The following is a 27,734-nucleotide window of genomic DNA, read 5'->3' as shown; positions in this document are numbered from 1 at the left end:
GTTGTATGTCTGTAGTAAGTATGTAGTATGTATGTATGTAGTATATATGTAGTATGTATGTTGTATGTCTGTAGCATGCATGTTGTATGAATGTAGTATGTATGTATTGTATGAATGTAGTATGTATGTATGTATTGTATGAATGTATGTATGTATTGTATGTATGTATGTATTGTATGAATGTAGTATGTATGTATTGTATGAATGTATGTATTGTATGAATGTCTGTAGCATGTCTGTAGCATGTCTGTAGCATGTCTGTAGCATGTCTGTAGCATGTCTGTTGCATGTATGTAGTATGTATATTGTATGAATGTAGTATATATGCAGTATGAATGTAGTATGTATGTTATGTTGTATGTCTGTAGCATGTTGTATGTATGTATGTAGTAAGTATGTAGTATATATGTATGTATGTTGTATGTCTGTAGCCTGTTGTATGTATGTTGTATGTATGTAGTAAGTATGTATGTTGCATGAATGTAGTATATATGTAGTATGTATGTAGTATGTATGTTGTATGTCTGTAGTAAGTATGTAGTATGTATGTATGTAGTATATATGTAGTATGTATGTTGTATGAATGTAGTATGTATGTATGTAGTATATATATTTTTTTTGTTTTACATTCAACACATTAGCCGGTTGATGGGACTACTACTGTCCCATCATTGGCTAATGTGTCAATCACTGTCATTGTAGCAGGCATCGCCCGATGGGACTTGTAGTCCTATCGGACGATGCCTGCACACATACAAGACCCCCGGCAGGCCCGCACAGACCGCCGGCACAGGCACCCGGCAGGCCTGTACAGACCCCCGGCAGGCCCGCACAGGCCCCCGGCAGGCCCGTACAGACCCCCGGCAGCCGGCACAAGCCCCCGGCAGGCCCGTACAGGCCCCCAGCAGTCGGCACAGACCGCGCATCATGATGCGCACAGACCACGCATCATGATGACATCATTTCAGCAGCCAATCACAGCCACAACAGTGGCTCATTGCATTATGGGGACTTCTGATTCCGGTATCCGATATTGAAAAAATATCGGTACTCGGTATCGGCATTCCGATACAGCGAATATCGGCCGATACCCGATATTAGCAGTATCGGAATGCTCAACACTACTGATAACAATTCTGGAATTTACCTCAATCTCCACAACTAGTGTACCCCCTTCTGCCTGGTGAGTCAACAGCCAGACATGGCATTCATGCACATTTTGCTGTTAGTACCAATGCTTCTGTGAATAGGCCATGTGCAATATGTCTAAGGTAGAAGCACTCCTTTAAGAGTTTTTTCCAGCATTGAAGCTTGAGATGACTTGCTGATCCCTGGCAGTCCGATCCCTAGGGTCCCCAACAATCTCAAGAATGGGGCTCTGCAGAATGAAGCAGTCGTGCAATACTTCTCCTTGCATTGTCTGAGGCTAGTAGAAATGCCTCAACTCTGTAGACTTTCTCCAGCAGGCCCATTTACCATGAATGAGCAGAGGTTGGCATAAGGCCTCCCCTCTATTCGGATGGAGCCTTGTGAAGTCCTGTTCTCTGGATTGCTGGGTCCTCAGTAGTCAGATACCAAATGATCAATAAGTTACTTCCTTTCTTGGGTAACCCCCTTTGATTGCTATAAATGCTGAATATTTGTCTATTCAGAACAGATCTGAAACCAATAGATTCCTCATTGGTAATTGTTCTTCTGCACAGATTCCTGCATGCAAATGTGTATAGAAACCTGAATTGTCCTTATAGCTTATGTGCTGTTGGAGATGAATCTCAACCAATATTTGCTGGTTTGTGGCAACCAGAACTTCTAAAGTCAGACGTGCGTGAACGAATGATGCTTCGGCCAGCCCTTCAGTGCCAGCCATCTCGTCCCTCTCTCCCATACACGGGAGCACCCTTTTGTTCTCTATGAGAATGCTACCGGCAGACATCTCTGATGGCTCATACACATTAGCTTGTCCGTAGAGCTCATTGATATCAGCGAGTTTATCTGACATTAGTGTAATGTGTAGTGGGGGGCCTTAAAAATCAAACTAAAGCATTGTGCTGACATGTAGTAAATGCTACGGCCTGGTGTACTATACACTGACACCATCTACACTATGCTGAAAATCTCCTGCAATGACTTTAGAAGAAGCCCAGTAACCTCGCCTTATGTGCACCAAACAATCTGCTGACATGTATTGTTCTTCCATCTATTATCAGCGACATGACCGTTTCTCTCATTGATAACTGAAGAATGAGTTTGGCAGGTAAAGTTCCAGCGTTTTATTCATTGTGTCCTATAAAGCTTTGCATGACGTGGATCTATTTACTAACCCACCTGGATATCTACGTTTTTCCTTTAAACCACTGACCTTTATCGCTAAGAGCACTGGTATTCCTTTAACACTTATTTGCAGACACTGGGATAACATTGTATCATATGTCAAGTAATCTATAAAGGTTTGGTATATGTTTCTGTCATTTAGATTTATCTTAAATGTATTAAAGAGGATCTTTGCGGAGATATTAGGTGCCAAATACTTTGATTGCTAATGAGTTAAGAAAAAATAAAGTTAAAGCCAAGTGGGTGTTAGACAGACAGTTTTCAGTGGGGGGCATGTACTTCTTCCTGTGTGATACTGACCAATCATATGCAGGGAACAACACAGCAGGAAAAGAAAACGTCCCCACCATAGCTTTTAGCAGGTTTCTTGGTGCATGAGATGTAATGATACAGCCTTGATCTGCTAGTCTAACCTCCTGCGTCTATCTGTCGGGGCATTCTGTAATGCTATAGATAAGCCCCTGATGTAACCTGAAAGGTAAGAAAATAGAGTTATTGATACTCACCTCGGCGTCTGGTCGATGGGTGTCGCCGTCCGGTCCAGCACCTCCCATCTTCATACGATGCCGTCCTCTTCTTTCCTTCCTGTTGTGGATCCTGCGCAGGCGCACTGTTGAGGGCAGAGCAGAGTCCTGCAGTGCACCGGTGCTGGAAGAGGTCCTGCGCACTGCAGTATTCTGCAGAGCAGTGCGCCGGAGCCACGTCAGGAAAGAAGAGGACGGCATCGTATGAAGATGGGAGGCGCTGGACCGCAACACCCATCTATAAATAATCTAACTCCTTTTTCTTCTCTTTCAGTTTACATCGGGGGCTTATCTACAGCATTACAGAATGCTGTAGATAAACCCCTGATGGTGGTGCTGGCAGCTCCTAGTAGAAAAAAAGGGTGACAGATTCCCTTTTAAGACATCAGTGTGATTACTCATTTTAGTGTTCATCTCTGGACATGCAGTGTGGGGGAGGGACAGTATATCAGAGCTGACAGTGTTCTAAGAAAAGGAAAGCTGATAGAGGGCGTTTGTAATGTGACACAGCTAAACTCAGCTGTGCTGTCCCCCCCCCCCCCGAGGGATTTTATCTGAACGTTATCATCTGTGCTTTCTAATCGTGCAGCAGGTTAGACCAGAAGATGGGCTGTCTGTCATCGGTCTCACATACTGAGAAATCTGCCCCAAGCTATGGTGTGGGGGAGGATGTTCTTTCATTTCAGTGTTGCTGCCTGCTTATAATTGGTCAATGTCCTACAGGGAGAAGTACATGCCCTTGTGAAATATGTCTAACACCCACTTTTAAAATATATTATGATAAATAATTTAAAAATATTTTAACTTTTTAGGTGCCCCAAATTTTTTTTATTGATAGTATCTCCGCAGTGGATATGCAAAATAATATTTAAAAAGTAAATTAAACAACTCTGCACCCACCATTACATCATTTGTCCAGTTCAACATGACAAATTTGGTGAAAAGTCCTCTATAGTGCAGGTGGCATTTTGCTCCACTTTGTCCGTGCGTCTTAAAGTTCTTTTTTCCCAAAATGTTGCACCAGGCTGCTGCTCAACTCCTTTCAGAAACCAGAAGGCCTTGTCTATACTGTGATTCATATTATTTCTTATATAGACGCCTGAGAATAAAAGCTTATTTCTGATCTCTGGTAGGATCCGTGTCTCTGACCTGCTTCCAGGATTAGCCTTTTTTATCCTTTCTAACAGGCAATAAATGAGCTGTTGAGTTTAGTGTGACACTAAGTGCTTCTCATAAATGCTGTTTTATTGGTAGTGTGGACATCAAAGTGTTCTAATTTCTTCAAAAGTGATATTTTCTTTTCCTTTGGTAAGAATTTGAAAATTGTATAAATCAAGTTTTCAGGTGATTTCCCATGTTGCGTTTTTTTGCTGCAGCCAAAACAATTTTTGCTGCCTTTTATGGTACTTTCTTGCTGCTTTTTGTTTGCTGGGTTTTCAGGATCCCATAATAAAAAGCTTTGCTTCCACCTTGCAAACACGAACAATACAAGATGTTAGGCCACCACTGTCAGACGTATGTGAAACCATAAAACTGTTTTGGGGAAAAAAGGGCAACTTGATCAAATTATTTAAGGGAAAAAACTTGTCTAAAAAAAGTGACTATTCCAAACAAAATAACTGGATTATTGTATGAGGCGTAGCTGTGAACTAGGGTTATGAGTTCATGAAAAAATACCAATTCCACTCTCCCCAACCCCCCACTGTTTATACACTTGCAATTGTGTAGAGTATTGTTTACCGGACACATTGGACATTGAGTTGGTAGGGCACTGTTTACTCTCATAGTACCTTCACCAAGAAGAGCTGCAGATAATTTTATTTACCGTATATACTCGAGTATAAGCCGACCCGAGTATAAGCCGACACCTTCCCCTAATTTTGCCACAAAAAAACTGGGAAAACTTATTGACTCGAGTATAAGCCTAGGGTGGGAAATGCTCCATAGATTATTCCCCCATATGGTGTCCCCAGAAGAAGCTCCATAGATTATTCCCCCATATGCTGCCCCCATAAGAAACTCCATAGATTATTCCCCCATATACTGCCCCCATAAGAAGCTCCATAGATTTTCCCCCATAAGAAGCTCCATAGATTGTTCCCCCATATGCTGCTCCCATAAGAAGCTCCATATTGTTCCCCCATATGCTGCCCCCATAAGAAGCTCCATAGATTGTTCCCCCATATACTGCCCCCATAAGAAGCTCCTTAGATTATTCCCCCATGTGCTGCCGCTGCATGTAAAAATAAAAGACATACTCCCCTCTCCGTCGCTGGGTGTCAGATACTCACCTGTCCTGCGTCCATGGCTGCTCACCGCTATCTGCCACGTCATCGGTCAGTGACGTTCAGACTGCAGGGGGCGCGGCGCGCACTAATCACGTCACCGCGCTCTCTGCTGTCTGAAGTCACTGACCGATGACAGACAGCAGCAAGCAGCCATGGACGCAGGACAGGTGAGTATCGCTATACTTACCCGTCCTGACGCTGTCACTTGAGCCCCCAGCTTCTCCGCGCTCTCTCTTCCTGCGTTCAGCGGTCATGTGATACCGCTCATTAAAACTCATGAATATTCCTGAAGGCAGGAAGAGAGAGCGCGGAGAAGCTGGGGGCTCAAGAGACAGCGTCAGGACGGGTAAGTATGACCTGACACCCCCGACCCCTCCGACCCCCGGTGTATATGACTCGAATATAAGCCACGAGGAGGACTTTCAGCCCAAAAAAAGGGCTGAAAATCTCGGCTTATATTCGAGTATATACGGTACATAAATGCTAATTTCACGATTATCTTAACGTGTAATCAGGTTCTGATGAATCTGAAGGACGTTGCTATCAGTGTGTCAAGAGTGGGAGAAGAGGGTTGCATTGAACAATCCAACACAATGGGCAGCACTTTGAGCACATTTTATAAGTGGTTATAAACTTGTAAATAACTCATGAAAGGATAAAGTTATGTTAAAACCAAGCATACCATTGTTTTTCTTGTGAAATTCTCTATAAGCTTGATGTGTTACATGACCCTCTTCCCATTGGAAAAATAAAGATGGATCCAAAATGGCTGACTTCAAAATGGCCACAAACCGGAAGTTAATATCACCAACCATTCCCATTTTATTTAGGTGTATCCATTTAAATTGCCCACCCTTTATAATTCTGTATTTCTGCCCCCAACCCAACCTGGAAGAACTGAAAAGTAACTTTTATTATACTCGCCTGCGGGGGCAGTCCGGTCCGAGGGGTGACGCTGGTCTTGGACTGGCGCCTCCCATCTCTGTATGATCTGCGTCCTTCTGCTTCCTTCGTGTGGCTGACGCGACCCTGCATCATCCACACAGTCTGCTCGGCATTGCGCTTCTGCGCAGGCGTACTTCTATGTCCTGTTGAGCAGAGCAAAGTACTGCAGTGCACAGGTGCTGGAAAAGGTCAAAGACCCCCGGCACCTGCGTTCTGCAGTACTTTGCTCTTCCCACAACAGGGCATAGAAGTACGCCTGCGCAGAAGCGCAATGCTGAGCAGACTGTGTGGATGATGCAGGGAAGCAACATCCACAAGAAGCAAGCAGGAGGGCGGCGATCTTAAGATGGGAGGCGCCAGACCTAGACCAGCGACACCCCTTCGACCAGACTGCCCTGCAGATGAGTATAATGAAACTTATTTTTCAGTTCTTCCAGGTCGATTTGGGGGTTTATACACAGCATTATAGAATGCTGTATATCAGCCCTGAAAGGTGGTGGCCATCTATAATAATAAATGCGCTAAGCAGCTTCCGTCCGGTTGTAATTCAGCTTCCGTCCGGTTGTAACTTGGTGACGTCACATCCACCACACACCTCTTGCCATGTTAACCCTCAACACACACTCGTCCTCAACACACACACCTCCTCAACACACTCCTCTCACCTTTCACCATCTTCACTCACGTCCCCCCCTTTCACTCCACATACAACCCTTTCTCTCACTCCGTCTCTCATACTCACGCCGTCATCGCCTCTGCTCCACGATCCCCGACATCATCTTCCGCCGGCGCCATCTTGGATCCCGATGTCGTCCACGCCGGCGACATGTTCTTGCGGCGACGCCATCTTGGATCGGCGAAATCCCGCGATACTCAAGATGGCGTCGCCGCAAGAACATGTCGCCGGCATGGACGACATCGGGATCCAAGATGGCATCGGCGAAATCTCGCCATCCTGGATCCAGACATTGTCCACGTCGGCTCGTGAGATTTTGCTGACGCCATCTTGGACCCCGCGGAATTTCGTCTTTACCTCACGCCGACTTGCTGTGCGGACGTGTTGCCTTGCTCCTCTGCCTGTTCACTGCCGGTGTCTAATTACTGGGCCAATTTGCCTCTACCACTTCATAACTACTTCTGCCTTGCTCCTCTGCCTGTTCACTGCCGGTGTCTAATTACAGGGCCAATTTGCCTCTACCACTTCATAACTACTGCTGGGCCATTACAGGGCCAATTTGCCGCTATCACTTCATAACTACTGCTGGGCAATTACAGGGCCAATTTGCCTCTACCACTTCATAACTACTGCTGGGCAATTACAGGGCCAATTTGCCGCTACCACTTCATAACTACTGCTGGGCAATTACAGGGCCAATTTGCCGCTACCACTTCATAACTACTGCTGGGCAATTACAGGGCCAATTAGTATCTGTTTACACTAAAATACTCCCGGACGCCTTCTTCACTGCCAGATAACTGCCAAATAGACTCCTTTACCTGTGCCAACATGAGTCATAACAAAAAGTATGCCAATGCCAGTGAAAGGAAAGCGGCTTTAGCACTACGACAAAAACAACGCCGTGCTAATGAGATTCCTGAGGAAAAACACCATCGCCTTGACAAGATTAAGGCTTATGAACGCCGTCGCCTCACACACGAATCCCCTAACTCTAAATCCATTAGATTGGCTGAAGAAGCCTTTGCACGCCATCACCGCCGACAACAGACTGCTTCTTCCTCATCATTATTATTAGACTCACAACAGGATGCTTCCACATCAGCATGTGGAACAAGTTACTACCACACTTCATCCTATATGCCGTTCACTGACATAACTAATCAGCAATCTGTTTCTGCCCTATCAATACCACCATTAGTCAATACCGACGCACAGTTTCTTCACATACGTACAAGCTGCAACAGTTAGCCCACAGAAAGTGCAACCAAGACAAATATACGTTGGTCTCAAAACTAGGCGCACCCCCCCGTTTGGACATGTACTTCTACTACAACCTCACATTTTCACTAATGATGAAAATAGTATTACCGAACACAGCTGTGGTGACATGACCCATGTATGTAAGCATTGCCAAGCTTTGCATTTTGTAGCAGAGATACCTTCTGATTACCCTTCTGACAGCAGAGCGTAAAGTTAAGTCCATGTACCCATAATACAATATCCTGATGTCTTTACACGTTTGCTGAAAGGGCAAAGTGAATTTAGCAAAAATTTCATGGATAATATTCGAAGTATTAACAGTTCCTTTGCTTTTGCCTCCATGGGTGCAAATATTTCACCACCTCCTTGATATGGCCCATACTGTTTCCGCATACATGGGCAGATCTATCATAGAACTGGAACACTACATCCCTCAGATGACCAACAACGCGCATTTGCCCAACTTTACATTCTCGCTACCGCAAACGAACAACGCTTACGATGTAAAGAAAATCAAAAATGTCATCCTACATTGATGAACATTATTGCCCTTCAAATCCAAACTATTAATCCTTTTGTGGCAGCTTATCAAATGTTACGTGATGTGGAAGAACAAGAAAAAATTAAATCTCTACAAAACAGAACTGTCATGCCAAACATCACTATGGCTATTAAACAAGATTGTACTCAAGACCCTCGACGCTACAATAATCCCACTGTCAGTGAAGTAGCAGTCGTGTGTCAAAATGACAATGGTGAGCCACCTTTCAATAGAGACATATGAATTAATTTTAAACCTGATTCCCACAACCCTTTAGCTCCAAAAACACAACAAATTAGCATTCTCCATAGCAATTTGGATGCCTTCCTCTATCCAATATTTTTCCCTTATGGAGGCCAAGGATGGCATGATGGACTCAACAAGGCAAAAGTCCGAGGAGGATCACACAACTCCAATACTATTGCTATATGTTATCTGTCAGAAATTACTTTAATCCACTCCTCAATGGTGGTAAGCTAACACAGCAATATTTAGTAGATGCTTATGTCAAAATCGAAGCTAATCGCCTACATTACATCCGCAACCACCAAAAAGATTTAAAAGTGGAGGATTACTGCCTCCTTCAAGAACATCTACTCAAAAAATCGGTTCAAAAGGACATCCCTATTGGAAAAACCGTCATTTTACCATCTTTTGAAGGCAGTCCAAGAAACATGCAGCAGCGCTACCAGGATGCTATGGCTATTGTTACGAAGTATGGTCGACCAGATCTATTTATCACCATGACAAGTAATCCTAAGTGGAGTGAGATTACTACACATTTAGAACCGTGGCAGCGTGTTGAACACAGACCAGACTTGGTTGCACTCGTCTTTAAAATTAAACTGGAATCCCTCTTAAAAGACATTAGCAGTAGATTATTTGGAAACGTCACTGCAATGGTCCATGTCATTGAATTTCAGAAGCGTGGTCTCCTACACGCTCATATTTTAATTATTCTTGACAGCCTGTCTAAATTACGGACTGAGGCGGACATAGACAATATAGTCTGGGCTGAAATACCTGATGAAACAATCTACCCTCAGCTCCATAACATTGTTCTTCAACACATGATTCATGGTCCCTGTGGAGAACACAATCCTAATTCTCCCTGTATGGATCTTGGAAAGTGTAGCAAAGGTTTCCCTAAACAATATCAACCATATGCCATCAAAGAAAAGGACGGTTATCCCACTTACCGCAGACCCATTGGCAAAACATGAACACCATTCTAAGACGATTGACAATTCATGGGTAGTTCCCTATAACCCATTTTTACTCACCAAATACAAGTGCCATATTAATATAGAAATATGTGCTTCCATTCACAGTGTAAAATATTTATTTAAATACGTTTACAAAGGACATGACAAAGCCAACCTTGAAATTTCCCAAAATAACATCCAACATGATGAAACACACCAATTTACGGATACCAGATATGTTAGTGCACCTGAGGCTGCGTGGCGGATATTTGCTTTTCCTATGCATAAACTATCTCATGCCATCATTCGCCTAGCCGTACATCTGCCTAATTCTCAACCACTCTATTTTCATGAGAATGACTCTGCAGACAACATCCATCAAAAGTTCAATTCCAATTCTACACTTATGGCGTATTTCAACCTTAATAAGATCGACCACAATGCACATAACTATTTCTACCGCGAAATTCCAGAACACTGCGTTTGGAAACAAGGCACATGGGAACAAAGAAAACGAGGGGGTCTCAGTTATTGGAAGAATGTATACTGTTAGTGTGAAAGACCAAGAACGCTATTATTTACGTTTGCTACTGCATGTAAAAGCTGCTACCAGTTTTGACAGCATTAAAACCGTCAATGGAGTTATGCATGAAACCTTTAAGGATGCTGCGTTAGCACTCGGATTATTATTCGAAGATAGCATCTGGAGACATACTTTAAGAGAAGCTTGCATTCTTAACATGCCTTCCCAACTTAGAGACATGTTTGCTTATATCTGTATTTTTGGGCCCCCCCCCAGTAATCCACTTGAATTGTGGAATGAATTTAAGGACCATTTTTTACAAGACTACTGTCATACATACCACAGCAACACTGAAGAGTGTATCGATTGTGAAGGATATGCTATGAAAGATGTCCTCATAGTCCATGGAAAAACTTTTGCTGATTTCAACTTACCACGCCCAGCAAAAAATATTAAACACCTCCTTAAACAATATAATAAGGATTATAAGTTAAAAAAAGCTGCAGAGATGAAAGAAACTCTTAATCAGGAGCAACTTTTTGCCTACGATGTCATTACTGAAGCTTTACAAAATAGCAGTTTAACACCAAAGTGCTTTTTTCTCGACGGACCTGGTGGCAGTGGAAAGACCTACCTATACCATCTACTTACACATCATTTAAGAGGACAAGGAGAAATTGTCTCACCTGCAGCGACTACAGGAATAGCAGCTAACTTCATACAAGGAGGCCGAACAATCCACTCTCTATATAGCATACCTATTCCGATCAACGAAACATCTGTTTCCAGGATTAAAAACAATACAAATGCAGGAAAACATTTACAGAGTACAAAACTTTTTATTATTGATGAGTGCACTATGGTCCAAAAACATGCATTGAATGTGATAGACTTATACATGACATCACGACAACAAATGTTGCTGAAAAAAATAAAACACCGTTTGGAGGTAACGTTATTGGTCTTGGAGGAGACTTCAGACAATGTCTTCCCGTCATCGCTCATGGAACAAGAATAGACATTGTAGATTCCTGCATTAAATATTCACAACATTGGCAACATTTTACCAGACTACTGCTAATCAACAACATGCGCTCCACTGATCCTGAATACAGCACTTGGTTGCTTAAACTTGGAAATGGTGAGCTGTCTAATGAACATAACCTTGGAGAGGATGTCATTGAAATTCCTCCAGACATGCTTTGCACTGGCTCTATAGTAACCGAGATCTTTGGAGACCATATTTGCATTGATGTTAATGACAAACAAAGCCTCAACACTGCTGCATCACATGCTATACTATGTCCAAAAAATGATGACGTAGATTTTCTGAACTGTAAAGTAATGGATCGCATCAGTGGTGATTATACTGTATATACAAGCGATGATTCTGTCGATGCTGATGAGGCAGAGGAATGTGAAAACTACCCAGTTGAATTTTTAAACTCTCTGACACCATCAGGAATGCCATCACATCTCTTAAAACTTAAAATTGGCACCATTGTGATGCTATTAAGAAACCTAATCACCAAGAATGGTCTCTGCAATGGCACTCGCCTCATTGTCACTGCCTTACTCCGCAACATCATACAGGCTAAAGTGATTACTGGCTCAGCTGAAGGAGACATTGTATTTATTCCACGCATCGATTTGTGTCCTTCAGAAACTGGGTTACCTTTTAAATTAAAACGTCGACAGTTTCCTCTAAAACCTGATTTTGCTATGACCATTAACAAATCCCAAGGACAGACACTCAATCGAGTTGGCATTTTTTTGCCCAAACCTGTTTTTGCCCATGGACAATTGTATGTTGCATTCTCCCGAGTAAAGCAACGCAGCAACGTTAGGGTTAAAGTGGTGGATACACCACTTCAAGGACAATTGCTACCTAATAGCCCAAAAATCTTCACTAGAAATGTCGTTTACAAAAATGTCTTACTTTAAACTATTTAAGTTGGTCCTGGAATGGATAGATACCGTATTTTTCGCTTTATAAGACGCACCTGATTATAAGACGCACCTAGGTTTTAGAGGAGGAAAATAAGAAAAAAAATATTTTGAGTCAAATAATGTGCAAAAACCTATGGGTGATCTGTGGTGACGCACTGCTATGGGTGATCTGTGGTGACGCACTGTTATGGGGATCTGTGGTGATGCAATACTATGGGGGATCTGTGGTGACGCACTGCTATGGGGGAGCTGTGGATGACGCAGTGTTATGAGGATCTGTGGATGACGCAGTGTTATGGGGATCTGTGGTGACGCACTGTTATGGGGATCTGTGGTGACACACTGTTATGGGGATCTGTGGCGATGCACTCCTATGAGGGATCTGTGACGCACTGTTATGGGAGATCTGTGATGACGCACTGTTATGGGGATCTGTGGATGACGCAGTGTTATGGGGATCTGTGGATGACGCAGTGTTATGGGGATCTGTGGATGACGCAGTGTTATGGGGATCTGTGGATGACGCAGTGTTATGGGGATCTGTGGATGACGCAGTGTTATGGGGATCTGTGGATGACGCAGTGTTATGGGGATCTGTGGATGACGCAGTGTTATGGGGATCTGTGGATGACGCAGTGTTATGGGGATCTGTGGATGACGCAGTGTTATGGGGATCTGTGGATGACGCAGTGTTATGGGGATCTGTGGATGACGCAGTGTTATGGGGATCTGTGGATGACGCAGTGTTATGGGGATCTGTGGATGACGCACTGTTATGTGGATCTGTGGATGACGCAGTGTTATGGGGATCTGTGGATGACGCAGTGTTATGGGGATCTGTGGATGACGCACTGTTATGGGGATCTGTGGATGACGCACTGTTATGAGGATCTGTGGATGACGCACTGTTATGGGGATCTGTGGATGACGCACTGTTATGGGGATCTGTGGATGACGCACTATTATAGGGATCTGTGAATCACAGTACAGTGTGTGGTGTGTGTAGTACCATATATTGGGAATACCACCCCCCTCATCAATAGGAATACACCTATGTACTGTATACATGGGTGTATTCTGAAAGATGAGGGAGGTGGTAGTCACAGTTGCAATAAACACTTTGGGCACTATCCCTATTTACACCAAAATATGGCTACAACCCCCATCATCCAGAATACATCCATTGATAGAGTATACGGTATTCTGAAGGTTGATGGGGGTTGCACTTCCCTTCATTGTGTGCACTGCCTCACCTCTCCCAAGGATCTCGGAATAATGTGTGCACTGTGGTAAAAGAAATTGCTACTATACATTTTGCAGGGATAGATACCTGATTGGTGGAGGCAGCTCAGCAACAGTTCCCTCCACCAATCAATATCCATCACTGCAAACAAGGAGGAGGAGAAACATGTTTCTCTCCCTCCTCTGCTTTTGGTCTCCATGTGCAGCGGAGCCTCCTGTTGCTGCAGTGACAGAGCTCCATCTGCGCATGTGCCGATTCGGCGGCCATTTTCTTGTAGTCCTGCAGACACAGGCTGTGATACCGGTATTCCATCGGAAACCGGAAACTCACAGCCTGTTCCCGGAAGTGTCATGGCGCCGCCCTGCACTATGCCGCCCGCGCACCGCCGGTTAACCGCATCGATACCCCGAGCTCCAGGCCTGCTGCATTGCCCCACCTTGTACCAGGCTGCTCAGCAGCCGCCGCCATTGCTACTGCAGCCGCCTCTGCCACCGCCAAAGTAAGTTTTCTCCCCCAGTTTTTTGCACTATACAATTGTAAGACGCACCCCTATTTCCCCCACAATTTTGGGGAAACAAAAGTGCGTTTTACGATACGAAAAATACGGTATATAGATATATAAATGATAGTTACATTCTAAATAGATATAGATAATAGACTTCTAAGACTTCTATACATAGCTTGATATATGTTATATATAGAGATATTCTAAGCAGATATATCATACACTAATTATCTCTTTCACATATATGTCATATACATATCTAAATCCATAAAAACATACATACGTATAGGTATATATAGATTAAAAATAAAAATACAAAAACAAAAAAAATTTAGGCACACATACGTAGATTTCAACTACAGTACATAGCTAACACATACCTACATAGCGTAGGTAATAATAATTAATTTTTTATTTATTTATAGAGTACTATTATTTCAATAGCACTTTACATACGTCAGTAATACTGTCCCTCTTTAGGCTCACTATGTAAATATCCTATCCACATAAAAACATAGGTGTGATACATTTACACATAATTCTCAATATTACTGTAACACACATTAAGTATAAAAGGGGAGATGTGTATCATGAAAATTCTTTCATTTGGTGATATAAACCCAGATGTCAAGGTCCAGCATCATATTTGCTGCTGAGATATGTTATTTCCTCTTTTAACAGGGCCGAGTTTTTCTGAACAGCTAAAGAGATGGGCGGGATGGCTGTTCACCACATCTCCTTCTCAAGGTGTGCTACTCACAGTGCCGCACAACACATGGTCAGCGCTACATCACTATCCTCCCGATGCGATAGCATCGGGCCTTAATCTAGTATCTTGTATCAGACAAACCTGCTGACAGGTTCCCTGTAAATGCATCGCAATTAAAATCATCATTTGCACCGAGTGATCTATACCAGGGGTCCCCAACCGCCGGTCCGCGGCCCAGCACCGGGCCGCTGCAGTGCCTTTGCCGGTCCGCGGACACAAGGGGAGCCAGGGGCGGTCAGTGGCATAGCGGGGGATGGGGCGGCGCGCAGCAGTTCTTAGCGGCGGCCAGGGAGCGATCCAAGCAGCTCCGCTGCCTGCAAGAGGTAATAGCAGGAGCGGAGCTGCAAGGACCCGTCCAGCTTCCTGCCCGCCGCCCGCGCTTCCTGTCTCTGACTGACACAGAGAGGAGAGCGCGGCCGCTGCTGTGTCAGCGAGGAAGCGCGGGCGGCGGGCAGGTGAGAGGAGAGAGGTGGTGTCTGTGTGTGTGTATGTCTGTCTGTGTGTGTGTGTGTGTGTGTGTGTATGTATGTCTGTCTGTGTGTGTACATGTATGTGTGTGTGTGTGTGTTGGTCTGTGTTTGTGTAGCCTGGCCCTGGAGGAGATGGGGACATGAGGAGAAGGCCATGAGGGGAGTGATGGAGAGACGGCAGTGATGGGGTGAAGGCAATGATGGGGAGAGGGGAGTGATGGGGTGAAGGCAATGATGGGGAGAGGGGAGTGATGGGGTGAAGGCAATGATGGAGAGATGGCAGTGATGGGGTGAAGGCAATGATGGAGAGATGGCAGTGATGGGGTGAAGGCAATGATGGAGAGATGGCAGTGATGGGGTGAAGGCAATGATGAAGAGATGGCAGTGATGGGGTGAAGGCAATGATGGGGAGAAGGGAGTGATGGGGTGAAGGCAATGATGGGGAGAGGGGAGTGATGGGGTGAAGGCAATGATGGGGAGACAGCAGTGATGGGGTGAAGGCAATGATGGGGAGAAGGGAGTGATGGGGTGAAGGCAATGATGGGGAGAAGGGGGTGATGGAGCACTTATTCAAAACCTATGGTGAGTTGAGTCACATTATAAATGTTATTTAATTATAAGTATGCACTGCTACACTACAAACGTGTCCATAGCCCCACCCCTGCCACACCTCCATCCCCGCCCTGCCGGGCCATGGAAGAATGGTCTTGCTTGAAACCGGTCCCTGGTGCAAAAAAGGTTGGGGACCACTGATCTATACTATAGAGCAAAAGTATAAATCACATGTACACGGGATGATGCACTGTCGAGACCCAGCGCAGCTTTTGCTCACTGAGCAATTTTAGTATAGATTATTTGGTGTGTAACGTTTACTTTCGACTGCCTGTATAAACATTCACGTAAAAGTTTACTTATCGGCGATCGTATTATGCCACCGATCAGTCCATGTAAGCAGATCCTGAGGGTGTGTGCACACGCTGCGGATTCTGCTGCGGTTTCGCAGCGGATTTGGCCGCTGCGGATCTGCAGCAGTTTTTGCTGCGGTGTACAGTACCATAATATCCTATGGATATTAAAAACCGCAGTGCAGACGGTGCTGATTTTTCCGCGCGGTTTTCCTGCGGTTTCTAAACCACCGAAAGAATTGACATGTCACTTTGTTCTGTGGTTTGCCATCTCCTCCATTGTGGAGATGAAAAAGCTCATGGCTAATCCGCAGGTAAAACCGCAGGTCTTTTGACCTGCAGATTTACCTGCGGATTTTACAAAATCCGCGCGGCCAAATCCGCAGAGCATTCCACAGCGTGTGCACGTACCCTCAGAGTGCACATACTCGTACCCCCCCTTTGTACTGTCATGCTACGTTTTAGTGGTGCACTTGACATATCCGTTTGTACTGTAAAAAAAATAAACGGATATGTTTGACACATTTTATGTAAAGACAAATTGGTTTAATTTATATGTATCCATTATTACTAATCTGCATCCTTTATTGAAAAAAAACAAACAAAATGCAGTCTGCAGTGATTTTGCACGTTCACGAAGACTGATTAGTTTTTAGTGCGTTGCTTTTGGACATGGCAGTTTAAGGAAGATGCAAGTGCGTTATGCGTTTTTACATCCATTCCTTTTTTTTTTTTTTTTTTTCTAGAAGGGGGAAAAAAATTCACATGATCACCTGACACTTCCCCTTTGTATCACCTATAAATCAGATCAGTTTAGTTTTGTTTTTTTTTTTTCTTTTACTTTTTTTTTTAACTTATTTTAAAAAAATTAGTAATGTTTAGTCCCCTCCCTGGGGGGGGGTCACTTGAGGCTGTCCAGGGATACATCTGACCGTACTAGGCTGTAAGCTCCCTCCTTCCCACACACAACCTCTACTCCTGCTTCAGATGAGTTCAACGTCCCAACTCTGCTCTTCTAACTCCTGGCTGATACTGACTAAATGTTTACTGTGTGTGTTCTTTCCCAATCACCCATGTGTAATGGGTAACTGTTCAATGTGTAAGGAAAAAAAACAAACAATGTAAGCATATGATCATCACACGTTCTACTGAGGAAATGGTTCTTTCTTTTCTTCTTTTGGGTCTTGGATGAATGGTTGTGGTAAGAATTTTTTTCTTTTTTCCCATGTGTTTATCTGTGTTTTGTCCTCAGGAAAGAAGCCATTTTAAATTACCACAGTGTAATGACCAAAAACCTGCGTTGTACTCGCCATTCTCGGCTATCCTGGAGAACTACAAGGAAACTTCAGCGTACACTTGAAGGCTGGACTGAGGTGGCGTTAACCAGTATTGGCAATATTGGCGCACGTTAACGATACGCAATGCGTAACCAGCTTTGTCTTTTTTGTGTCCGAATGACCATTACTAACCGCAGCACTGTGCGAGACGTGTGTCCTGCGCGCTCAGACTGTATCTTTCTGCAACAAAGGACATTTATTCACAACACTAATATTCACTTAACTGTTTATTTGAAGACAGACTGAGCATGTAATGGATAGTGTTTAATATACGGTTATTATTGAAACCTGCTGGTGTATGGTGTTACGTTCAACAGGTTCTGACACTCCCTTTTTGGAGCAATCGTCCATAATTCAGATTAGCCTTGTCTCCTTAAATGGAGTCAGGACAAATATATATATCCTCCAAATTATTGACCCCTGTCTACACATATAAAATTATGTACGAATAAACTGGCAAGATGTCCCGTAATCCTGAGTATGTTGAACAAAGTGATGTATTCACTGCAGAGCTGGAGCCACTTTTCTTGATCTTACTAAAATTTATTATCAGCTAATGAATTGCTAAGAAGGTTTTAAACTAAAGCATTATGTTTTTTTAAAGCAATATCCAATATGCAACGCAATCGGCTTGTCTACCTATTTTTATAATGCTTGAAATGAAGGAACACTTTTGTACTTTGCGATATTATTGGCAGCATGTATATCTTTTGTATCATAATAATAATTTCTGAAAAAATGCATGTGTGGGTTTCTTTTTAAATAACTTTTTTTTTTAAATAGAGCTATAATTTGATTAATTTCGTTACTTAGGGCAGTAGCAAAAGAGAAGGGATCATACTATGCATCTACCTGTCCAATCAGTTCTTGAAATAGAGAGAAATAATGTGATGTTACTCATCTGCATTGTATTTTGTGTTGCTCTAAGCAACCTCCAGCTTTTTAAAGGGAGTCTGTCTCCACAAAGGACCGCAGACTAGAGATGGGTAAACCCGAACAGCCAAGTTCCGCATCCGTACCAAACACCTACTGTTCGTTCAGACCCCGAACACTGACTTCACCAGGAAGTCCGTGTAACTGTTCGTTTCGGCACGCCGAACACAGGGTGTTTCTCACACTGACATGTGCATGACAGCGCAGCAAACACTACCTCTGATCGGCGGTAAAATCATTACGGCTTGTCAGACAGCCATAGTTCCCACACTGTCAGATGACATTGTGAGCTTGCAGCTGTAATCCGTTAAAAAGTTTACCTCCAGTCTGTCTGCCTTTGTCTGATGGGACTACTACTCCCATTATCCTGCTGCCGCTAATAACAGCAAGAGCAGGCAGTGGCTGAAGGGAGAATTTATCATCTAGCATCTGCACTGTTAATTTAAAAAAAATAAAAAAGCATGGGTTCACCTATATTGTTGCTAACCAGCCAGGCGAAACGGATAGCTGTGGGCTGCAACCCTCAGCTGTCAGCGTTGGCAAGGTAGTTTATCAGGAATAGAGGGTTGCCTATGTCTTTATTAAAAAAAGAGAAAACTGCTTGGGTTCAACCCCCTTTGACAATCAGCCAAACTAAAGCAGATAGCTGCTGCCTGGTATTCTCAGGCTGGTAAGGGGACTTGGATATTGACCTCCCCACCTCCAACCTAAACATAGCTGCCCACAGCTTCCCAGAAAAATCGCATCTGTTCGATGGCTCTACCCACTTTCCTTGTGGTGGCAAATGGGGTTGAGGTCACCTTTGTATTTTCCGGTGACATCAGGCCCACTTCTTAATAATGGGGAGGCATCTATAAGACACCTATCCATTACAATCCTATAGTTGTATTGTAAGTAACCACACAGCAAGAATAAAGTCCTTTATTTAAAATAAAATAGTTATACACTCAATGCCCATTCTACTGAACAAACAAAATAAAAACAACCATATCCCTCACCTGTCCGTCGTTCTGTCCCACACCGTAATCCATGTCTGGGGAATTAATGGTTTTCAACCTGGACGGTGCCAAGATGTGATCAACCAGGCTGAGAGTCACTGAGGAATGAGCTGCTGCAAGCTCAGCCTCAGTGACTAGTGATGATGTCAACAAGGTTACCACAGGTCACTGAGGTTGCGTTCCCAGCCGGGCCAATGCACTTCGGTGACCTCTGTGGGGTCACTACTACCACAGTGAGAACAAGTCTCACTATGCAGTGCTGAGCTCACAGTTCACCGGAAGAAATTAGAAATGTCTCCCTGTGAACTCACCGCTGCACTGAGACTTTTTCTCATGGTGCTAGTGGTGATCTCGCAGAGGTCCCTGCAATTTAGGGGCTCAGTTGGGAACGCAGCCTCAGTGTTGATGTAACCTTCATGACCTCATTGCTAGTCGCTGAGGCTGAGCTTGCATCATCTCATTCCTCTGTGGCTCTCAGCCTGGATGATCGCATCTTGGCACCGTCCAGGTTGAAAACTTTTAATTCCCCAGATGTGGATTAGGGTGTGGGACAGAACGACGGACAGGCGAGGCTGTGGCTATGTTTGGTATTTGCAATATAACTATAGGATTTTTAATGGATTAGTGTCTTATGGAAGCCTCGCCATTACTGTGGGCTTGATGTCACCAGACAATGCAAAGGTGACATCACCCACAGGGCATGTGGGAAGAGCTGGGCAAAGCTCCAGAATTGGCACCAATAGATACGGCTTTTTTGGGCACCTGCGGGCTTCTATTTTTAGACTGGGGGTGGGGGCCAATATCCATGGTCCCTTATCAACCTGAGAATATCAGCTGTCTGCTTCTGCTTTGCTGGTTGTCAGAAATGAGGGGGGAGCCACTCCTTTTTTTTTTTTTTTTTTATTTAAAGGGCAGGTGGCAGCTGATGAATGCTCCCTTCAGCCGTGCCTGCTCTCGCTGTTATTAGCGGCAGCAGATGTAGGTTGATGGGAGTAGTAGTCCCATCAGCCTACACCAGTGATCAGAGGTAAACTTTTTATCACTGATCACGTTGTGGGCTTTCGCTGTCATTTGTGGTAATGATTTTACCACTGATCAGAGGCGGTGTTTGTCGCGTTGTCATCATTGTAAACACTGGATGTTCGGGCCCCCATTTAAATAAATAGGGTCCAGGTACTCGTGTGTTTTCCACAGCTGTTTTCTGCTTGGTGTGATGTGACATACAGTAGATGGACTTGCTGAAATTAGAGAGAAACACTAGGTCAATCCATGAGGCAGAGTGCTGTACTGGCCAAGTTTGTCTCCAGTAAGTAACCCTATTGTGCATCTATAGGACATTTTCAAATGGAAGGTGGAAGACCCAAGGTCTCTAACATCCACCAGATCTTTGATGTCGTGGAAGAGGATTCCAGTGGCAACCTGTGGCGCACTAGTGAACTCCATGCCCAAGCAAGTTAAGGCAGTGCTGGAAAATAGTGATGGCCACAAAAAATATTAACTCTGGGCACAATTTGGCTGTTTTTGCTTAGTGCTGTACTTGCTTGTTGATAGTGGTTTAGACATTAATTTCTGTGAGTTATTTAGATGGCACATCCAATTTGCACAGTTATAGAAGCTGTACACTGACTACTTTACATTGTATCAAAGTGGCATCTTCAGTGTTGTTCCATGGATAGATATAGTAAAATATTTACAAAAATGTGAGGGGTGTACTCACTTTTGTCATATACTGTATGTCTTTTATCTTATCAGAGAAATCAACTTCTCCACTTATGAGCTATTTCTTCTTCTGCTTCAAGAACTCCCCATTAGAGATGAGCGACTTTGCCTCCGGGAGGGTCGAGTCGGGTTTTGGACCACCCGACTTTACCAAAAATCGAGTTGAACGAAATCGGCCGACTATCGGCAAAAGTCGGAGTTCCAACCGAACCCCGACCCCCAATGCAAGTAAATGGGGAATAAAAGTCGGCAGTGAGTGGAGGACAGTAAACACACCCACAGTACCCATTTCAATGGCAACGACATCAATTCTTATTACTTAAGCTTGTCAGCCTTAATTTACTTTATAATAGTAACGCATTGAAAACTGGGGATTATTTGGCTTAAGTTGGGGGGTACAACCCAGTTAGGGAGGTGGAAAAACTGGTATATGTTGAGGTGTAGGGTGGACGTTCAGCAGCTGCAAATGGAGGAATTGGAGAAGTCGGCGGAAGAGGAGGACAAAGCGAGCCATTTTGCTGGCAACCTATGTGTCATCAGGGGAAGGTGGTACAAAATCCTTTGAAACCCAGGCATGGTTCATTTTAATGAAGGTGAGAGCACCTACATTTTAGGTCGACAGCCGGGTCCTTCTTTCTGTCAGGATTGATCCAGCAGCACTGAAGACTCGTCCTGCACTACCAGCAGGGCAAGCAAGCTCCTGTAAGGTATATTGTGCCAATTCAGGTCAGGTGTCCAGTTTGCCGGCCCAGTAGTCAAAGGGGAATGAACTGTGAGAGAGAACATCGAGAGGGGAGGAGAGGTAATTTTGAACCATAGTTGACAACTGCTGTCTCCTGTCTGTTGCAATCGAATCAGTATTACCAGCCGTGTGAGCGGTACTCGAGAAATCAGTCCACAACATGGTCATGAAACCCCTGTCTCCAACGCCACTTCGGCTGTGTGCACCACGAACACCACTTCCATGTTGCCCAGTACCGCTCGTGGTAGAACCAGCACCGCTGCTGTGTGCTGGGAATGCCTCAAACAAACGGTTTACCAGAGTTGCTTGTTCGCTAATATTAGCTCTAGGTTCTTCTGTGGCATGATGTTCTGTAATTTGCCTTTATTGCATGGATCGAGGATGCTGGCCAACCAGTAGTCATCATCCTTCATAATTTTGGCAATGCGGTGGTCCCTTTTTAGGATCTGCAAGAGATGATCACACATGTGGGCCAATGTTCCAGGTGTCGATGCACTGCCAGTGGTGGGTGGAGGAGTACTTTTTGCCAAATCCACATCCCTCCAGTCACGCACAAACCCTGTACCTGACCTTGGCAAGCCAACATTTTCTCTTGCCCCCTGAGAAGCATCCTCCTTAAAATAATCATCCCCCTCATCCTCTTCCTCCTCCACCTCATCCAGGACAGTTCCCTGAGCAGACAATGCCTGACTGTCATCAAGGCTTCACTCCGCTGCAGACGCCTGATCCTTAATGTGCGTCAAAGTTTGCATGAGCAGACTCATAAGTGGGATGCTTATGATGGCGTCGTCTGCACTTAGCCGTGTGCATTCCTCAAAACACTGAAGGACTTTACAGAGGTCTTTCAGCTTTGACCACTGCACACCCGACAACTCGATATCTGCCCTCAAACTGCCTGCCCGTGTATCCTCCCACAAATGCATTACAGCCTGCCTCTGTTCGCACAGCCTCTCAACGATGTGCATGGTGGAGTTCCACCTTGTTGCAACGTCTATGATTAGGCAGTGCTTGGGGAGGTGGAGTGATCGCTGCAGCCTCTGCATGCGACTGTAGTCTACAGGCGAGCGACGGATGTGCGAGCACAGTCTTCGCACCTTATAGAGCAAGGCTGGTAACTCCGGATAATTATTTATGAAGCACTGCACCACCAGGTTCAAGGTGTGAGCTAGGCAAGGTATGTGTCTGAGTTTTGCCAGGGCTATGGCTGCCACAAAATTACGGCCGTTATCACTGATTACCTTGCCTGGCTCAAGATGTAGACTGCCCAGCCGTGACTCAGTTTCTCGCTGCAAGTAGTCGGCCACTACCTCCGCGGTGTGTCTGTTGTCGCCCAAAAACATCATCTTTAACACAGCCTGCTGACGCTTACCACTAGCTTTTCGACAGTGGGACACCTCATGTGCAACACTGGCAGCTGTGGATGGAGTGCTCGTGCGACTACGCTCTGTTGATGAGCTTTCGCTTCTGGAGGAGGCGGAGGGTCGAACTCCTACAACCATCTGTTGCCTATACTGTGGGCTAGGCAGCACTGTCCCACCGCCGCTGTCCCCAGTGGACCCTGCATCCACCACAATCACCTAGTGCGCAGTGGTGGACATGTACTGGCCCATGCATCTGTTGTGAGTTGCACCTTTCTACTCACTGATTGTTTGAGTGCATGGACAATGCGGTCTTTCACATGCAGGTGGAGGGCAGGGATAGATTTTCTAGAAAAGAAGTGCCGACTGGGTAGGTCATAGCGTGAGACAGCATAGGCCATGAGCTCTCGGAACGCTGCGCTTTCAACCAAACGGAAGGGCATCATCTCTACAGTAATGAGATCAGTTTGGCAATGTAGACGTTCAAAGCCAGTGTACGCGGATGAGTGGATGAGTACTTTCTTGTCCTACTCAGAGTCTCTGCTAGGGTGAGCTGGACTTGAGAGCTGCATATGGTGGAACTAGCGGTGGCCATGGCGGACTGAGAGGGGGATGGTGGTGGTGATGGCTTAGATGCAGTCTTTCGTTGGAAAAGCATTGTGATTCCCTGACTGCTTTGGCCTTGCGACGACACCTCAGCATTTCTTTCTGGTGGTGTGCTAACCGGTGGGCTTACAGTGGGGGAAACTATGTAGCGTTGCTGGCTACCTTCAGTCGGAGCAGGTGCACGTGTGCTACCTGAGGTTTTGTAGTCCGTCCACGCTTGCACGTGCATGGTGTTTACATGTGTAAGCATGCAACTGGTATTCAAATTTCGTAGATTTTTCCTCGGCTAAAGGTCCTTCCGCACTTCTTACAGATAACCTTTGCCTCATCAATAGGAGTTTGGTCAAAAAAGTGCCACACTGCACTCTTCCTACTATGGGAAAAATTTTCAGGGCTTGCATGCAGTGCTAATTTGACCATCTGGCCAAGCTGTCCTGTAACTCTATTTGTTTTTTTAACACGATTTTGGACTGCTTCGGGCCTGCCAGATAACCGCAGCTGCGATGCCTGCTGCGGATCCTCCTCCTTCTAAGCTATTGCCAGCGGCACCCTCTTCCCCCAATGGATGCCAATCCGGGTCAACAACTGGGTCATCATCAATCACCTCCTCTTCAATTTCATCTGCACCTTCCTCTGTGTCACCGTGTAAGGTGGTGTAGTATGCGGGAAGGGGCGCCTGAGTTTCATCAGGGTCAGAATCTGGCTCAGTAGACTGCGAGGACAATGCAGTACTCTTGGTGAATGTACTAGCAGAATCATATAGCACTGGCTGTGCATCAGTGCACACCATGTCATATTGATCTAGGACTGGGGAATTCAAGATTTCACTTGATAAACTTAGGCATGGTATGTGAAAAGAGCTCCAGGGAGTAATCTGAAGTGTGGCTTGCCGCATCCTTTACTTTTGGTGGGGGTGAAGGACACAAGGAAAGGTGTTGTTCCTGACCAGGAGACTGCACTGACGACTCAGTGCTTGCAGTTTTTGAAACTTCAGAAGAGGCGGCAATAGAGCTGGAGGCGGTTTCGGCAATGTAAGCCAAAACCTGTTTCTGATGCTCCAGCTTTAAAAGCGGTTTACCTACTCTCAGAAAAGGGAGCATTCCAGGCCTTCTGGAGCCAGACGATGACGCAGGCTCAACACCTCCTGCCTTAGGTGCTATTATGCTTTTGGCACTACCAGCAGATACACCACCACCATCAGTACCAGCTGCCCCCCCCATCCCCGGACTCTTCCACCATACTTCCTCATGTTTGGGAAAATGAACCAAAAATACCAGCAGATATATGGTACTGTATGAGGAGCGTACAGCTGTATACGATGTAGGGAAAAATTTATATCGCTGTATATATTTCCAGAGTTACACACAGCATGTATTTGTCCGTGATACCAGCCGGTACACAGTGTGTGAGGAGCGTACAGCTGTATACGGTGTACAGGAAAATTTAAATCTCTATTTATTTCCGGAGTAACACACCGATAGTCAGCATGTATTTGTCCGTGATACCAGCCGGTACATGGTAGTGTGTGAGGAGCGTACAGCTCTATACGGTGTGGGAAAAAATGAACGGTCGGTAACTGCAGAAAAAAAGAATAAAAGTATTAGTGCGGTGTAAAAAGCAGTCTGCACGGCAGTGTACACACAGCAATGCAGCTATCAGGCAGTCTAATAACCAGCGCTACTGCACCCAAGAAAATCCTCCCCTGTCACTGCACACTAACTGTACAGCACAATTGCTATCAGCATAAGAACTTCTATCTTCACAGCCCTAACTCTCTCCCTATTGTTAAGATCGTCAGAAGTAAAATGGAGGTCGGCGCTCAGGGATTTTATAGACACTATGACGCCCCCCTAAGCAAGCCAATCACTGCAGTGCCCTTCTCTACGATGGTGGTGGATGCTGCATATGTCATCTCGTTGCCCACATTGTACGTCCTTACTCATTGGCTGAAAAAAGGCACCTTCAAGCATTCTGGGAAATCCAACTTTGGCGCTCGTTTTGCCGACCGCATGGCCGACTTCACGCTATGGTCGGGTTTCGGTCGGCGAAACCCGACTTTGGCATGAGTCGGCGACTTATGAATCTGGCCAACATGTTTCGCTCAACTCTACTCCCCATCCTTTCTGGGGAAAATAAAAAGGCTAAAATATGTCTTACTGAAGGCAAGGGACTGCCAGCACAATGAGGTGTCCGTTTACAAATACTATTTTACTTTATAAACATGGAAGGAGCGAGAAGCGGTCTCCTTAGTGAGACACATACAGACTTGTGCTACAGCTTTAAGCGACAGTTATACCTCAGTATAGTGCTGGATTCACAGCCACATAGCTCAGTACTGATTGTATAGTATCTTTCATGCTGATGTATATTGTCCTTCATACTCTTCCTGCGTCTGAACATATGCTCCACAGAATCCTTCTGTTAACAGGAAACAAAATAGCTAATCTGCACCCACTACAGCAGAGAGAACTGAAAATTACAGAAGCTGCAGAGGAAATTCATTGGTGAAAAAGTATTATTCCTCATGTACACATGAATATGAAGAACACATACCGAATACTGGAGTCTGTAATATAAAAAGCGATCACAGTTTGTTCCCGAGTTTGGGGAACAAAACATTTGAAGTGTCTGCACTATAGGTTTAAAACATATTTATTAAATAATTAAATTAAAAAACAAAATTGTTATCAGGAAAAATGGGGTTACTGGAATGTAGAGGCTTTTACTAAAGTCTAAATATATAAATATAGCAGCAGATATACACTTACTAATATCTCAATATCATTGAAGCACTTTGACCATATACAGTGTTAATTATTCAAATGGGTATAAAAAAAGTTAAACTAATATATATGAATAAGGGAAATCTATAATACCTGAAGAAGTCATTCTTAATATCCAGCATGCTCTTGCATAAATAACCACAAGGTGGTGCGATTATGTTCATGCTTAACAAGGTGCCAGTGCAAGACATTAGAAGTAACCAGCAAAAGTCTACTGAACACATACACACCATATATTTATAGACATTGATGCCCTAACTTATGAGCTGCCTCCAGTGTGAACATATAGATATTGTGATAAGATTGAGGTATCGTATACCAATCTTGCTGCTTTTTATAAAAGGTGCGCTTGGGACTTTAAGCCTCCTACCCTCGACGCGCGCTTTCTCCCTGCTTCATCGGGGGGGGACGTGGTTTCGGGGGGGTTGGGGAACATGCGTGTTTAAATATATCGCTGAACCAAATGATAATTTTTCCATTAAGTACATAATAATTAAAATTTGGAAAGGGTGGGAATGAATCGCCAAATGAAAGGCGGACGCAATAAACAGGGACAACTATATATTGAAATTAAAATATGCATAAAACTGATAGAAATACAAATACAATAATGAGACAAATGAAAATACCGACCAGAAAATGAGCTTTATCTTATATTGTGTAGTATATTTTCTTTTCGGTATTTTCATTTGCCCCAAATTTTAGTTATGTACTTAATAAAGCAATACCTTTTTAAATTATAGACTCCTGTATTTGGTCTGTGTTTTCTTAATATTTATTTGATGCGTTTTTATCCTATACACACACATGTTGTGATGATTTTGGTTCTACTTTCACCCCTTATCTCTTCCACTGTTGGCTAGTATCTGGCTACTATATGTGTGTTTTTTCCTTTTGCGATTCATTGTCTACTCATGCACACATGAAAAGATATTTTAAAAAGTTACCTGAAAAGGCAGGTTCTCTTTAAATTGACTTTTTTCATAAATTTTTCAGCAGGGAAAATAAAGTTAAAATTTATAGACTCTCCCATTAGATCATACTCCCTGATAGAATCTCTGTGAAAATGATCATCAGCCAGGATTGGACAAAGCAAACGCTATAGAAGGGAAATGATGCA

General features: G+C 44.3%; 1 protein-coding gene across 3 annotated transcripts in view; it reads left to right on the top strand.

Moving 5' to 3' along the window:
* The window catches only part of PIMREG (PICALM interacting mitotic regulator), a 59,995-nt gene extending 41,779 nt beyond the window's left edge, over positions 1 to 18,216 (top strand). The window contains exons 5-7 of one of the 3 annotated variants that reach the window (XR_012228896.1): positions 2,208 to 2,254; positions 14,676 to 14,741; positions 17,391 to 17,526. Coding sequence is in view for 2 of the 3 variants with exons in the window: in XM_073565569.1 (XP_073421670.1) it covers positions 17,391 to 17,550 (160 nt within the window). In the remaining variant the exon portion in view is untranslated. Of the gene's footprint in view, positions 1 to 2,207; positions 2,255 to 14,675; positions 14,742 to 17,390 lie in introns of all 3 variants that reach the window. The other 2 variants (XM_073565570.1, XM_073565569.1) reach the window with 2 other exon arrangements.
* The last annotated feature ends 9,518 nt before the right edge of the window (positions 18,217 to 27,734 follow it).

Source organism: Dendrobates tinctorius, unplaced genomic scaffold (assembly GCF_039654945.1).
Source record: "Dendrobates tinctorius isolate UK_male_01 unplaced genomic scaffold, ASM3965494v1 ptg000016l, whole genome shotgun sequence".
Taxonomy (NCBI): Eukaryota; Metazoa; Chordata; class Amphibia; order Anura; family Dendrobatidae; genus Dendrobates; species Dendrobates tinctorius.
Note: the sequence above shows the minus strand (reverse complement) of the source record. Positions and strands in the feature narration are given on the sequence as shown.